The sequence below is a fragment of the Neodiprion fabricii genome, chromosome 3 (genome assembly GCF_021155785.1).
Source record: "Neodiprion fabricii isolate iyNeoFabr1 chromosome 3, iyNeoFabr1.1, whole genome shotgun sequence".
NCBI lineage: Eukaryota > Metazoa > Arthropoda > Insecta > Hymenoptera > Diprionidae > Neodiprion > Neodiprion fabricii.
Genome location: NC_060241.1, coordinates 36,261,502 through 36,278,065, shown reverse-complemented (window position 1 = coordinate 36,278,065; position 16,564 = coordinate 36,261,502). Strand labels below are relative to the sequence as shown.

Sequence of the window (16,564 nt, the reverse complement as noted above, 5' to 3'; positions counted from 1 at the left end):
GAAGCTTCTGGCAATGAACCCTGCGGCCTGCGAGTAGATGATACGCGTATTATTCGAAGCAGAATTACCGCCGGAGAGATCGAAGACGCGTACCTTTATTATACAGCCATTGTAATTTATACACCTTTCTTTCCGCAGTGCTCGATCACGAGCTTGCGGCTGCGGCTTTTCGCTTCGCGAGGCTCTCTAGAATCGCAGCCAGCGCGTTCGTTGTACACGGTTCGAGGTTCCATTCGGTGGGACTGGGATTCCCCAGTAGCCCCTGGGAATTCCAACGCAGGCGCGTTGAAAATGCCGCCTCTAGAACTGACGATGAGTTGGACAGTACGGTATACGTGTAAAACCAGTTTCAACTATACAGGCGGCTGACAAAAAGTTCTTATGCGTATACCGGCCGTAAAAGGAGAAATCATTGGGTCGAGAGAGGGCCTAGATCGCGGATATCGCGATCAGCTGATCGATTAACGCATGCATAACATCCTACGAATACGGCGACTGACGAAGTAAATTTCTGTTTAAAATTTATCCCCTCCTATTTGACCGCAAAATATCGAGGGACGACGGATTGCGGTTCTGGTATAATATCTCCGATGCAGACTATTCGGCTGTTAGCGCGCCATTGCTATGTGGAGCAATTCGGTCAGTGGGGAATTAAGCTGACGTGCTTCAGGGCGATAATCGAGTGATCAGGAATTTTTACCGATAATAGAAGCCGGCGACGTCGCATGTTATGCTTGTCACGTATATGTAACGTACTATAGTACAGACCTACCCACGAAGTAGGTGCATGAGGAAATAGTTTGAATTGGGTATAAGGTATAGAGCGAGTATAAAACCGCCGAGTGATTTCGCGTAAAACGAGAGACGGGAATTTATTACATCCTTTCCAAAAATGGAGGTGCTTTTGTTTTCGGCGTGAGGCGCTTACGGTCAGCAGATGCATTCTGCTAGCCTTTCATAACATACGTAACTTTTAATACAATAACAAAGCGGAAAAACCGCACAACACGTTGGAGTTTTCGATGACGAAATGCGTTAGACGGTTCCACGTTTCCGTGAATTTCTCCTCGCATCTGCAATATATTTATTGTAACTCTTCACGAGTCTCCGGTAAACTATTTTCACTTTCGCGTATGAAGCGCGATAACGCCGTGAAAGACGAGTGTGTCGGTGCATACATGAGGCATCTGCCGAAATTATATGCACAGAGCCGTTCTCGACGTTAATAAATACGACGAGCTTAATGCTAAAGAATTACAATATACTTTCTCACCGCGGTACGGAATAACATCCGGTCAATTATAATTATAGCTCTGTAATGCGCGAAAATAAACGGGCCTTCGTGTTTGTACGAAATTAGCATGAACCGTTGGAGGGTCGAAAGCTGATATACCTGAATATGTTGGAGTAATTTATCGGTAGACATGAAATATGGATACATGAAAGTTACGCAAATGACCCGATGACAAACACTTTTTGACAACATAGAAGTCCAGCATTGTGTCATCGGAATGAGTACAAGAATTTTGTAGGGATGCCATCAATGAACGTTACATTCTGTCATTGCGTACAGGATGTTTCTGGAAATTCTTGTGAGTTTTTCCTTTAGGTGTATCGGCATGAAGACAGAGGTGGGGCTAAAATGTAGACGGACTAGAAAATAGAAAGGTCGCAATATCGAATTTGTAAGAAGCTGAAAATTTGTTTCACAGAATTTTAACCAGTAGAAAGTTGAAATATAGGAAAGTCAAAACGTGAAAAGGTTTAAAGTATGGGAAACCAATAGATGGAATCGTGACACTTCTAGATTTGAAACTCTATGAAATAAATGTTGATATTTTTCAAAATTAGCTGTTGTGACTCTTCCATTTTCTGATATTTCTTTCGATTTTCACCCCCACTCTATTATCTGTAATTCCTCCACGTCTTAAATTGGCCTCACAATTATTAGACAAAGGCAAACTGTATATATAATTTGTACGGGAAAACTGTGCTACACACCATGGTACCTCGGAAAATATACAGCCACGAAAGAAAGGTAGCGATTGATTTACAGTCAATCGTGACCTGACATACGAGCTGAATAAATCTAGTTACAAATTCAGATGGCACAGCACTGCCTGAACGGTGAGAGGGATTAATACGTTTAGTTCACATTTTATTTTTGACCTGACGTAACATTTCGTGACAAGTCAAACGGTAAACCGTACATCAGAAATCATTAACGAATAACAACACCACATTCCAATCTGATTATTTCTCTCCTGAACGCGAGAATTTTTTTTTTTTTTTGAACGTATACAATCATTTTAAGACATCTTAGAGATTAGATATGAAAATCTGTTTGAAATGATAGAATAAACCTTTTTTAATCATAGTCTGTTTATTTTTCAGAATTGGCATGAGAATGAGAGAACTGCAATGAAACGTTTTTAAATCACGCGCGTCAGGGACATCAGTCGGTACTGTTATCTGCGGTCGGTAAGACTGCTCCACCGAGGATCGCGTGAACGATGGTAACCCGGCCATAATGGCTACCGAGTGCTCTACTCAAGGATGTGCTAAATCATCGCTATTTTGCGCATGTTCTGGTTCGTTCGATGGGCGCACGGCGCCAGCGGCGGTCCCTCGTATGCCAAACAAGAATACTTCCAGAGCTTTCTGCCTAAATCGTCGAAGCATTCGAAGCGGCACACAGGGAAAGAGTCAGACAGTTTTGATCGACGCGAGCGAACCTTGAGCGCACGGAAGTCACCGGCGTAATGGAAAAGGTAAAGTAAATAATTACGAGCGTAATTAATTTCCCAAAATTGCACAATCCGATCATTCGTAAATGTTTTCAAGGATACCTCTTCATTTTTCGCCGTAATTTCTCCGACGCACAAGATATATAACTACGCTCTCCGTCCTCACGATGCACGCGTTCGGGCTACGTCGTTGACCGTTGAAGCTCACGCGGCTTTGCAATCATTCCATTGTTACAAACGTTTTGTTTATTCCGCAATTTGTTTATCCGTTCCTTTGTCGATCGGCTAAATAGTCATTCACGTTGTCGCTGCGAATAAATTTATCCAAAAGCTCTCCGTTTTCCCGTATTTTTGCGACTGTTATTTGATAAAACGGTGATAGCATGACCATTACCGTGGTAAAAATGCTACTCCTACGTCAGTTTTGAACAACATTTTGTATTTTTTTCACTCCTGACAATAACCTCTGCAATGTTTGATTATCGCTCTAGGTGTCAGCACTGAAAGACAAAGGCAACGCCGCGCTGCAAGAAGGTAAATATGATGAAGCGGTCAAGTATTACACTGAGGCAATCGCCTTGGACGGTAGCAACCACGTATTGTATAGCAACAGATCGGCGGCTTATGCCAAAGCTGAAAAGTACGAGCAGGCGCTAGAGGATGCTGCAAAAACAGTAGAGCTAAAGCCTGACTGGGTTAAGGGCTACTCCAGAAAGGGTAGCGCCCTCGCGTACCTGGGTAGATTGGACGAGTCGATAAAGGCTTACGAAGAGGGTCTCAAATTAGACCCTGATAATCAGCAGTTGAGGGAGGGCTTGTCCGAAGTGCAGGCGCAGAGGAGTGACGCAAATCCCTTCAACGCCCCAGATATTTTCGTAAAATTGCGCAGCGATCCAAGGACTAGAGCGTACCTCGATGACCCCGAGTATGTCAAACTGATCCAGGAGCTCAGAAGTAACCCCAGGATTCTAGGCGCTAGGTTGCAAGATAATCGAGTACTTACGACCTTGAGCGTACTTCTTGGACTGAATCCTGGAGACATGGACGAGCCTATGGATGTCGACCCTCCAAAGCCTACGAGAGAGACTTCGCAGCCTACACAGGAAGCAAAACCCGAGAAAAAAGAGGATGAGAATCTTCCTGAAGAGAAGAAGGCGGCCAAACGAGAAAAAGAGTTGGGAAACGAAGCATATAAGAAGAAAAACTTCGAGGCCGCCTTGGAACATTATAATAAAGCCATCGAGCTTGACCCTACGGATATTACGTATCGAAACAATGTCGCAGCAGTTTACTTTGAGCAAAAAGAGTACCAAAAATGTATAGAACAATGCGAACAGGCCATTGAAGTTGGTCGGGAAAATAGGGCGGATTTTAAACTTATAGCAAAGGCGTTCACTCGAATTGGGAATGCCTATAAGAAATTAGAGAATTGGAAACAGGCTAAAGTTTATTACGAAAAATCTATGTCCGAGCACAGAACACCCGAGATTAAAACCCTCCTGTCCGATATCGATAAGAAAATTAAGGAGCAGGAGAGAAAAGCTTATATTGACCCGATCAAAGCTGAGGAAGAAAAAGAACTTGGCAACCAAAAGTTTAAGGACGGAGATTACGTCGGAGCAGTAAAACACTACTCAGAAGCCATTTTGAGAAATCCTGATGAGCCAAAATATTACAGTAACAGAGCAGCCTGTTATACTAAACTTGTAGCTTTTGACTTGGGGCTAAAAGACTGTGAGAAGTGCGTAGAAATTGACCCAAAATTCATCAAGGGATGGATAAGAAAGGGTAAAATCCTCCAAGGAATGCAGCAGCAAGGAAAAGCTCTGTCCGCTTATCAGAAAGCATTAGAAATAGACCCATCCAATAGCGAAGCGCTGGATGGCTACCGGTCCTGTACCGTCGCTGTTAGCTCCAATCCCGAGGAAGTCAGAAAGAGAGCCATGGCTGACCCGGAGGTTCAGAACATCCTCAGAGATCCTGCGATGCGTTTGATTCTTGAGCAAATGCAGAGCGATCCAAAAGCACTCCAAGAGTAAGTTTATTGTTATTTGCATAACCCATAGTTAATGATCTCAATTAATCTGGTTCAGAAAAGATGAATGTAGTGTAGAATCACACTTCTTTCGATGACAGCTATACACCTTGCTGAAGGTATACCATAGTACAAAATTCTCATGCGTAAATTCTGTGATAATTTAGTTCATTTTAGTAATTCTTTCTTTAATCCTTTGCAGCCATCTGAAAAATCCTGACATTGCGGCAAAAATACAAAAGCTTCTTGAATCCGGACTTGTAGCAATACATTGAAAAAGACAGGGGAATGGAACAGCCAACAATATCTATAAGAATTTACCAGCTGTACCCGCCTTAGAAAATAACAACGTAATACAATATAACATTCTATCATCGCTGTGTTCCTTCATTACGATGAAGACGGCTTTACATTTAGTTAATGATACGTTAATTTTACAATTTTTATCGTATTCTACATACAATTGGGTGAATGAGGTTTTCGACTCCAGCGAGTGCTTGCCTTTGCTGTTTTGTCTATTATATTGTATTGTGATGCGATTTGCTAGTCAAATCGGTCAAATACCTTTTCTCGATTTTTCAGAAAAATCTGCAAATACGAATTTCCCAATGTTTGAAATTGGGCAAGTTTTTTGTATCGGTAAATAATTGAGCTAAAAGGAATAATAAATATTGTCGCATTGTACTTTACTACGAATAGTTTTATTTACTATATTGCTAAATTCGTTCCAAAGTTTACATATTTCCGTGTATAAATTATGTACCCCAAGATGGTACCATGCTGTCTATAAATTGTAATTTTACTTATCTCTTTCAAGTATTCATGTATTTATTTTATTATTCTTTTCAACTTCATTGCATAATTCTTCGTCTTCTCCACGTAAACTCGCAAGTGGTAGACTTATTATATGTTGATGGGAATGCATACAAGCAATCTATCGGGTGACGACTAACCAAATGATGAGTAAGGATATTACAGGAAAGAGAAAAGGAAGAAATAAATAAATAATCATGTGAAAAAAGGAAAATATACTATGAAATAGTTCATAACGTATCTAATTATAAAAATAAGGTAAAAAAATTTTAATTTACTAGTCCATGAAGGCAAGTTCTGTAACGCATACGCTACATTTGGCATTAACATCCGATTCCTCGATCACCTGAATACATGTTGCGAGGGGAGAGAAAAAGTGTTGTGTTTCATGATAATCGAGGAATCAGGTGTAAATACCAGACACTAATAATATGTGAAACGTGATCTTTCCACATTTTAACATGAAACTTCAACAGGAAAAGCCATCATATTCATCGTCGTATGTGACCATTTTTTTATTTTTAGTCAAATATTGATTGCGATACTTTATTTTGAATTGTGCTGAAAAGTAAAGTACAACCGCTTATTATTTATTCCAATAAAGATAATAAATATAAATACATAATGTAAACATACTACATGCATATATAACAACATTATCTATATCTATTGATAATTAAAATATTGTATACACATATTTGTTCTTATTATGCCTCTGATCTTGTAAATACGTTGCATTGTGTTGTCAAAATATAGCATAGGCAAAAATAGCATGCAATTGCCAAAAATAAATGCAGAAATTGCGTTCTCTTTGCAGAGTTGATCTTACGGTATGACGTCCCATTTCGGGGTTTCGGGGGACCCGTTAGTGCAGCAAGGCGAGCGATAAGGCCCTGAATACCTTATCATCATCTTTACATACATGCCCTACCAATTGGAATCATCCTAAAACGCTGTCGATGAATTTACAAAACAAGGTCAACCCGACCGAGATAAAACAGTGATTTCTTGCATGCCTAAAACGTGCGGAAACGTTTTGCGAGCATGGCAATTTCCTCCTCGACACAAAATATCAGTCCTTGACCAAAGGCTATCAAAGACGGTTACCCTAATGGGGTATTCGTGCGATGATGAGATTGCGTGTTGAACGCCTCCCGCCGATAAAGAAGCTACCGTATCGTTATAAACACGGCTTCTCAACGCCTCAGGCCCACTTACCTGCCGATCAATGGTCACGAAAATATGCCCCTGGGATAACAGTCTAAGTTTTTTCGTCAACCTCGTAATTATCAGCAACGTTGAACACCCAGAGAATGCCTACATAAATCAATCGAACCAGTCAATCAGTTTCCCGTTTCACAACGGAGTCGCCAGACATCGTCGAGATCCGCGAACGACTAGCTGCTGCAGCTGCTGCAGTAGCTGAATGCGGTTTGCGGGGAGGGCCTGAAGCAAGCGCAACCCGTGCGGATATTCGATTAGCCAGAGAAGACCCGAATGAGATGTGAAAAGGGGGGATTCGATCGCGTTGTAATGAGAATTGGTGCGAGCGCGGCGCACACGCGATTGTCGAGTGACGTGCGTCGGCGGTGCGCGCGTGTCGTCGACCGTTGGGTTAGTGGTTGGGATCGCCTCTGTTCTCGGTCACCGGGGGCGCCGGTAGCTCTGGCTATGGCTCTGCCTGTTTGAGCCTTCGAGCAGCGGCGGCGGCAGCATCAGCAGGCAGTCGAGGCAGTGACGCGCGTCGCCCGTAAACACGGCCGCCATAATGCTATGCGACATCATGGACGGTGGTGTGTAAACATTAGTGACAAATAACGTGCTCAAAAATGTGAATCGTTTCCCGAACTTCCGTTTCAGCAACGCGGGTGTTTAATCGTGCGTGTCGGCCAGTACTCCACAGCGCGCACCAGTCTCGCCGTACTCGGCCAGCAATTACGACCGTCGTCTTGCTCGATACCGCGGGTTAATCTTGTGCTTGTGCCCCTCGCGAGCCTGCTAGCCTCGCGAGGAGTAGTCGGTTCGTTCCTTCGACCGAGAGAGCCTAGCGCCGTCCACTGCATGCATGCCCACATTGGCGTGGGGCAGCGGCGACTGATTTCACACAATATCGGCCAGTCTGACGGACGGGGAGCGAATTCCGCCGATAGCCGAGGCGCATCGTATCGCCTACCTGCCTCGCTCGATCCGCACGAGAGTTTAGATCGATTCCGGGGGATTATCGAGCCTGCGTCGATCCTCGTTACGAAATACACGCATATACACGAAGTGAGTGATTTTATTCCCCGGCGTTGTTTTGTTTCGCATCCTTCTTTTTTCTTTTTTTCTATTTTTTTGTTTGATTCTTCTCATTTCAATATTACTTTACCTCCGCCGCAACATACTTAACTTTGCGTTCACTTTTGCAATTTTTCTCACTATTCGCTTCTTCTTACATTCTTCTTCTTTTTATTTTCAATCGCCCTTAAAGCAGGGGATCGTCGGATCCTGAGGAGAACGTTGGGAGATTTACACTACGAGTAACCGCCAACAAACAACAAACGCTCGCCGCACGCACTCTGACTCGTTGCAATTGACAGTGACGTATCTTTACTCGAGGTGCTTCTCGGAACCCCGTCCTTTCGCCAACTTAATCGTCGAAGGAGAAAAACCAGCAACTCGCATTCGCGGAGAGAACGTGAGTAAATGTTACATGTCACGAATTGCCACACAACTCGATTCATTCATACATTCATTCTCTTACGTAGAATATTCCACAGGGTTGCCGTTGTTGTTGTTGTTTTTTTTTTTTTCTTCGTCGAAGTGTAAATTTATTTCAATTTTTCGTCCCAACAAGTTTCTAAGTGCTATCACTTTCACCCTGCAACGTATATAATATGTATCTGTACAATGAAACGATGCAAATTACATTGGTATACATCTCGAAACTAATTACCGATTTCCGAATGCTAAGAAAAAATATCCCCGTCCCTCGATCGGATAATTCCAATATGAATTTTAAAGCCTGTCACTGGTTTTTTCAATTTGTGTCTTACGCTTTTTCATGTTTATTTATTCTCGCTGACCAAATCTTTTTCCTCCGAGATCTGACCGTCTTGACCCACGATTTCACCCTGCACGCGGTACAGATTAGGTATGGAATAATTAATTGATTAACCAATTAAGAAACAGTTTCTTTTTCTGTGATTCGATAATTTTATTGTTTACTTTTCAATTTTCACACACGTACCGAAGTATACACGCGAATAACTCGTTACCGCGATTTATCAAACGTACACAACATCCGTGTAATTGGTTTTTTTATAATACGTAAAATTAAATTTCTTTATCGTTCGCAACAGTCTGCCACTATTATATGTACATTACATTTATAAGTATGTATAATTTACAGAACAGCGAGAGAGGGAGAGAAAGAGAAAAAGAGACTCGCGCGACGGATCAAAGAGGGGTGAGGGTAGGGCGGCGATCGCAATAATAATAGAATAAATAAAGAAATTCGATTGAAAGAAATATTCTCGGAACTGTAGTGCCGCTCTGCTCTGCTCTGCCACTTGCCCCGGGTAGTGATTATATATATAATATATATAAAATATATATATATATATAGACACTTACACACGTATGCATATACATATATGTACCGTGGTGGTGCAGCAATGGAGAAGGAAGGAAGGAAAAACTGATCGACGAACACGTGTTAATTCGTATACGAAAGCAGCGGGAGTTCGTTTTCAAGTCTCATTTAAGCCGCGTTGTATTACACGCAATAGGGTTCAGACCCCATAGCTCTATGGCGTAAAGTTACGGGGGCGACGAGCGAGTCGCTTATATCACTTTTGCGTTTTTGTTTTTTTTATTTTTTTTATTTATTTTTTTGTTTCATTCAAAGAAGATTGCATTTGCAACCGTGCAACGCGCTCTGTATCGAAATTCCTACAGGTATCCATTAACGAATCGCCGTTCGTAGATGTACAGAGTTTGGGATTTCTTTTGCTCTATATTTCGAACGATCGGTCGAATTATTATAGTCGCAACATCCTGTCCGCGTGTAATAATAATACCAGGTGGGTGAGAGAGAAAAAATTCTTGCAGGCGTGAGTCGTCTGGCGCAGTTTTGCGAAAATTTTTCATTTCAGTACAATTTGTTGGAAAGTTGCAAAGCAACATGACGCGTCGAAGGTGAACAGTCGTGTTCCACGTAACGGCACGGCCGAAACTCTGAATGACCGAACGTAATGAATGACGTACGTGTACATGTATTTATACGTTTGTACATATACGCATGCGTTTGTTAATTGCTTTTTCTTTTCTCGTATTATGTTTTATCAATATATTCTTATTATTGCCCATTTATCATCGTCATTTGATTTCGTTGAAGTGCTCGGCAAGTGCAATGACTCACTGTAAGCGGAAAAACGGCAACTGATAGGAAGGGTGAACGAGCACGTTGCTACGCCCGCCCCTTGCCCGCCAACCTTATACTCTACTCTACTCTCTTATTATACGCTCCTCTAACACACTGCGCGTGTAATTTCGCGCCGTTTTTTTTACTACCGCGCCACGTCAGTTACTCTATTCACGTACATATGTACGTACATACGTTCCTCTTACGCATATTACACGTAACACGAACACGCGCGGAAAGGCGCACGCGTATCTATCCAACGCTTTGCATTAAACCCTGTTTCATTAAATTCTGCGTATAAAATATAGTGGATTCTGCAGACCGCGCGGTGCTACGCGGAGTTCGCAAACGGCGCGCAGAGCGTAAGATCCATACTTTGAACCTCCACGAAATTACGTACTTCAGTTGGAACGTATAAAACATATAATGTATATAATTCTAATTTGGTGTAAAGAATAAAAATAGATTACAGGTGGATCAAAAGTTTATCACCGCGTCGGGGAAAAAAAAAATCTATTATTTTTACCGCCGACTATGTAATTGTTTAGTTATAGGCTACTTTTCTCTTTGGGTATATAGTCACGTTAAATAGCCGTTGTAAAATTTTTATTTCAAATCCTTCAAAACTAATTTCTTCAATTCTACGGATCGCCACTAAATTGCGGACAACTTTTGGTAAATATGTACTGCACATTCTACGATCTTTTTCGGGTGTTCGGTTTGCAATGTAAATATTACACATATCACGCATATATATTTATATGAATATATGTATTTATTTGTAAAAGAAATGCTGACGGTTAGCCAAACGATTAATCACGATCGCCTGCAGATGTTTACTCAACTGCGTCACCAAAAAACACTCATATAATATGAGACAATAGAACACTCATAGACTATTATTATTATTATTACTATCATCTGTGAACGAATCGAACGGTAGATATTTGAAAAAATTGCCAGGTCTTCGGAGTTACGAGAATCTTAATTAACGGCTTGCCAACATAATGCGCTGGAGACACAATGAATAACCATCGAGGTATCGAGTGTTCGCAGAAACTTTGAAATTCAGGCATTCGTTCAACCTGTTCCGCAGGGTTTCATTACCTGAGAACGCTCGACGACCCTTCTTCCACCTGACTGACCCGTAACTAATTTGAACCCTGCAATCCCCATCAGCTGGCTATTGTTTTTCCGTAGTTCAAATATTTTTGCAAGATCGTGTCAGCCAATGAATTGAATTGTAGTATTTTATGAACAGACGATGATTATAGATGAGCACATATTAGAGTTGAGAAATTATCTTTCAACCGAATATGTGACTGATGTAAACAAAATTTATTTGTTTCGTGACGCTTAAACTAAACATATAAAATCTAACCGCGGTGATTTATGTCCAACTTCGATATCTCTAAAACTGGTATCGTGGCGGATTATGGAGGAAAGATGAAAAAATTCTGTTAATTTCTCTAAAGAATTTTTATACCAACGAACAATGCACCAGCAATCGAATTGAACAAAAAAAAATAAAAATTCCGTTTCGTTTTCAGGTGGAAGGTGGAGACGGAGGAGGTCTTAATACTCGCGAACAGGATTCAAACCCCGGAATCGACGACCGTTTTGAAAATATTCTGAGCCAGTAATAAATCGCGATGGACGACGAGGAGGGTTCGTCGAGTTCGGGTCCGATGTCGTCCCTGAACAGTTTGTTCTCGTTCACGAGTCCGGCGGTAAAGAAACTGCTGGGATGGAAGCAGGGCGACGAGGAGGAAAAGTGGGCCGAGAAGGCGGTCGACTCGCTTGTGAAGAAACTGAAGAAACGAAAGGGCGCGATCGAGGAACTCGAGCGAGCTCTGAGCTGCCCTGGGACGCCGAGCAAGTGTGTGACGATACCTCGGAGCCTGGACGGTCGGCTCCAAGTCTCGCACCGGAAGGGTCTGCCGCACGTAATCTACTGTCGCGTGTGGCGGTGGCCGGATCTTCAGTCGCACCACGAGCTCAAGCCCCTCGAGCTCTGCCAGTACCCCTTCTCGGCGAAGCAGAAGGAGGTCTGTATCAACCCGTACCACTACAAACGCGTCGAGAGTCCGGTTCTCCCGCCCGTTCTGGTCCCCCGACACTCCGAGTTTGCCCCGGGCCACTCGCTCCTTCCCTTCCAGCAGCTTCCGGAGCCGACAATGCCGCACAACGTCTCCTACTCCTCGAGCGGCTTCAACTCGGGGACAGGCGTCGGCGTGAACCCGACGTCCCCGCTCTCCTCCGTCGGCTCGGTGCCCAGTCCGGGCAGCACGACATCGCCGAACCCGCAGAGCCCTTACGGTAGTAACGGCCTGCCGGAAACACCACCGCCGGCTTATTCCCCTCCGGAAGACGGCTCGCAACACGGACAGTCGCCGCCTCCTGACGCCACGGCGATGGATACGGGTGGCTCCGCCGAGGTAGCACCCGTTTCGTACCAGGAGCCACCCTATTGGGCATCGATAGCCTACTACGAGCTGAACTGCAGAGTCGGGGAGGTCTTCCACTGCCAGTCGCACTCCGTTATCGTCGACGGATTCACCAATCCCAGTAACAATTCGGATCGGTTTTGCCTTGGGCAGTTGTCGAATGTAAACAGAAATTCGACCATAGAGAACACCAGGAGGCACATAGGAAAGGGGGTTCACCTCTACTACGTAGGCGGTGAGGTGTACGCCGAGTGTCTATCCGATTCGGCCATTTTTGTACAGTCCCGGAATTGTAATCACCATCACGGATTTCATCCCAGCACCGTATGCAAAATACCACCAGGATGCTCGTTGAAGATATTCAACAATCAGGAGTTCGCGCAGCTACTCTCGCAGAGCGTTAATCACGGATTTGAGGCCGTCTATGAGTTGACCAAAATGTGCACTATTAGGTGGGCCGAGAAGACCTGTTATACCTATTTTGTCTTTATTAGTAGCAGAGAAAATCCCACTTTCAATAATTCCAGTCGAGCTCACAATCTCAACTTGAATTCTTATTTTTAGGATGTCTTTCGTCAAGGGTTGGGGCGCTGAATACCATCGCCAAGATGTCACCTCGACTCCGTGCTGGATTGAAGCGCATCTTCACGGCCCTCTTCAGTGGCTAGATAAAGTTTTAACCCAAATGGGTTCACCCCACAACGCGATAAGTTCCGTGTCATAGACGTTATTGGAAACTTGTCGTTCGCGCGCGTTCGATGAAGCAATCGCATGCGTATGCGGTCAGAGAAATGCCGCCGAGACTTCCGTCATCCTTAGAAATTTATTTTCCAAATACCCCCAAGCGATAGAGAGAAACTAATGATGATCCTCCAATGAGTACGTGGTGTAACGGAAGTAGAAAAAAAGAAGAAAACACAGATCAATGACGCGCCAATGAGTAATTGAAATTAACTTTACGATTTTATTGAATTATATAGTATATATGATAATGCATAAGATATATAAAAAGAGAAACAATGATGATAATAAAAATAATAATAATAACAATAACAACAATAATAATAAAAGTAAATAGAAGAAATAAATGAATTTAAAATGCGTATTTGGCATTTGTCAAAGGGCGTTTTACCGTCGCAAAATTTGTTCATCGTCAATTGTATATAGAGAGGGTATTAACTACAGTGGATAGATAATCATTCACACTTCTATATCTATGCATACATTTCATACACGTTAAAAATGATCCCAACTGTATACACCGATTGAAATTCGCTGGTCAAATTTGTATCAGGGTGTAAAAGAAAAGAGTAAACATGACGTAGTACAATTTATTTTGTCCATTATAGAAATATTACTGTTTTGAAAATTTCTGAGCTTGGGTAACCTGGGGATTTTTTTTTTCTTTTCAAATCCATTTAAGTTTCTGCACCAAGATTATTTATGAATACTTATTTTATTACTGTCCGGAATAATGCCGCGTTTTCGTATTTTTGTGCACATTACTTCAATAAATACTTTTTATCTATTCTTTTCAAGCCGACTACGTTCATTTTACGTTTTTATATCTGTTTCGTACTACAAGAAAAAAATCACAACTTCATTGCATTTAATATACAGTAGAAGACAGTTTCTGCGAATTTGATTGATTCCGCGCTAAACAATCAACCGATTCTTGTAAATGAATAGTATATTGATCAATACTGATTTGCTTGGCATCTTTGCACAGAGTTTTTATCCAGACAATTTGCTGACAGAGATTTGCTGCACCTTTTGTGCCTCGTAAGCACTATACTCTGTTTTTGATATCTACGTTTGAAAGCTTTGTCTCTTGAATATCTCATCTGTTGTGGTCAGAGGTCTTCACCATAGTGCTACTCACTCACTCACTCGTAAGATTTATGTAACTGACTATGAAAATTGAAACAATGATCGACTATTTTGACTTTCGAATTAACCATTTGACTAAAACCCTTCCCTCGCTACAAGGTAAATAATTCGCCACGATGAAATTTATTAATTTTTTATCAGTGTTTGTCAATCCTTTTAAACACCATAGGTACTTTGATCCGTATTCCATGATGTTGTGCACATCTGAATGTTCTTACGACTATTCAGTTGTGAGTAATTTCTATTAGTTTATAAGTTACGCACAACTGTACACGGCTATTCAACAGATCAAAATTACACTTTCGATCATGTCAAGATGTGATTCGAATACAACTGCAAAAATTATAACGCGATTAATTTAGGAGAGGGTTGATTCTTTTTTTAAACAATCTTGATTCTACCCTGACAACATTCATATGTGTATAAAACATTTAGAGAAAAGACAAGATACGAACAATAATAAATAAGTGAAACAACGCATAGTTTGCATCGATAAAATTTGTCTCTATGTAATAACCATAAACTCTGCCTAATACGATAAAGATTACGTTAATTATGCACGGGCCAAAATTTGCCATACAAAGAAAGTGTAGTTGTTATCAAGTGGTGTAAAAATTTAGTTATTCAGAAATTTTTATCCGGTTAATATTTCTGTACGGTCGCATCATTTCGTCTAGCCATATTGCTTACAGATCATGTGAACAATGGTATACATTTGTGCTTCGTAAGGATTTCTCATTTTGGTGTGTCATTTAATCGCTTTATTCGCTAAAGAATACATTGAACAAAGAAAGTAAAGAGTAAAATCTAAAAATGGTCCTAGTAAAAACGAATGAAAGTACGTACCGAATAAGAATTATTTTCATTATTACTGTTATCAATATCGAAAAAAAACGATATACAGATATTATTATTATTATTCCTAAGTAATTTGACATCTACAAAAGAAAAAAAAAAAAAAAACAAAAAGAAAGAAAGAAAGAAAGAAAAAGGAGTGTACAGCATCGGAGGAGATACTTACAATTATTACTATTAATATTACTGCATTAGGTTACGGTATACGGTAAGGTAAATTATGCACCTTATGTAAAAACTATATTATAATAGAATAAGGAATGATATTTTTTAATGCAATTTGTGTCTTATGAATTATGATATTTTATTCTATATACAGCGATGCGGAACGCGACATAGATTATATGTATACTTGAATATATATACAGTACATCCATACACGTACGTGCAGATAGCAATGTGTATAGTTCGAGGATCGTAAACTGCAGAACTCGCCCCTAATTGAGCCAAGTACTGTAATAGCTGTGTGTATGTGTTGGATGTTTGTTCGTTTTATGGTTCTGTGTGTACGTGCGGTCGTTGCGATAAAAAGAATTGGAAAGAAAAAATTGACGAGATGAGTAAAAGTAGGTAAAACGATATTGCGCATAATGATACGGAACACCGGGCGATTAATAGACACGTGAAATTTTGATTGGAACAAAGGATACCTCGTTGTAATGAATCTGTGCGTTTGTTTGCTGTACTTGTAAATTACTTCCTCATTTTGTTTGCGTCTGCATACCTATGTATGTTTGCACGAAATAACGGGAAGCCAAGAAGCCTAACGTTACCAATTTTCGAACCGGTATATAAGCCAGACAATACCTTGTCCTCAGAAAACTGGACTGCAGAATAAATTTAAGTTAATTAACTTGGACGACGGGGTTGCGGATCGTTTTGAACCTCGAGATATGTCGCGAATATTGACAAAAAGGAAACGAATATGAGACGTCAGACGTACTACGATCAAAACTAAAAAAAAAAGTACAATGTGTTTCAATCGCGAATATTCTAAAATAAATTTGGAAGTCGGTCGGCGTTTATTGAAGTTTTAAGCCACTTGCAGCCCCGGTAATGTAACGTGAGGCTTACCGCTCTGACTCGACTAATCTTTGAAGTTAGAAATCAAGTAATGAAAAGCAAACTGATATTTCAATGCAACAAATTGGGCGCCGATCTCATGTTGACCAATAATTGAAATAATTTAGGTCTCAACTGCGCCTGATAAACTATTACCTTTCATGGTAAACCGCACAATTTCATAATCTTTTTCCGTTTATCAGTTTTCAAATAGCTTGTTACGTACATGTAATATTATTGAGTATAATACAACTATATTAAGGGTTTGACGCGCATTTTAATAACTGATATAATAGCTTTTTAACGTATA

The 16,564-nt window shown here is 41.1% G+C and overlaps 2 protein-coding genes and 1 long non-coding RNA gene across 4 annotated transcripts; 2 read left to right on the top strand and 1 right to left on the bottom strand.

The window, feature by feature from the left end:
• Window positions 1-2,620: 2,620 nt before the first annotated feature.
• LOC124178460 (stress-induced-phosphoprotein 1) lies at window positions 2,621-5,471 on the top strand. Its single transcript, XM_046561813.1, has 3 exons — window positions 2,621-2,771; window positions 3,239-4,782; window positions 4,985-5,471. Exons 1-3 carry the CDS (start codon window positions 2,763-2,765, stop codon window positions 5,055-5,057), a joined length of 1,626 nt encoding a protein of 541 aa, XP_046417769.1. The 5' UTR covers window positions 2,621-2,762; the 3' UTR covers window positions 5,058-5,471.
• Window positions 5,472-5,659: 188 nt separating this feature from the next.
• Window positions 5,660-7,009, bottom strand: LOC124178469. Its single transcript, XR_006869810.1, has 2 exons — window positions 6,814-7,009; window positions 5,660-6,540 (listed from the first exon to the last, which is right to left on the bottom strand). It is a non-coding gene; the product is annotated as an uncharacterized LOC124178469 (long non-coding RNA).
• LOC124178461 (protein mothers against dpp) lies at window positions 7,003-15,283 on the top strand. 2 transcript variants are annotated; one of them, XM_046561815.1, is made up of 4 exons: window positions 7,003-7,863; window positions 8,069-8,272; window positions 11,551-12,899; window positions 13,012-15,283. In XM_046561815.1, exons 3-4 carry the CDS (start codon window positions 11,653-11,655, stop codon window positions 13,169-13,171), a joined length of 1,407 nt encoding a protein of 468 aa, XP_046417771.1. In that variant the 5' UTR covers window positions 7,003-7,863; window positions 8,069-8,272; window positions 11,551-11,652; the 3' UTR covers window positions 13,172-15,283. The 2 variants fall into 2 exon arrangements, with proteins under 2 accessions (XP_046417771.1, XP_046417770.1); XM_046561814.1 differs by having other exon boundaries at window positions 8,066-8,272.
• The last annotated feature ends 1,281 nt before the right edge of the window (window positions 15,284-16,564 follow it).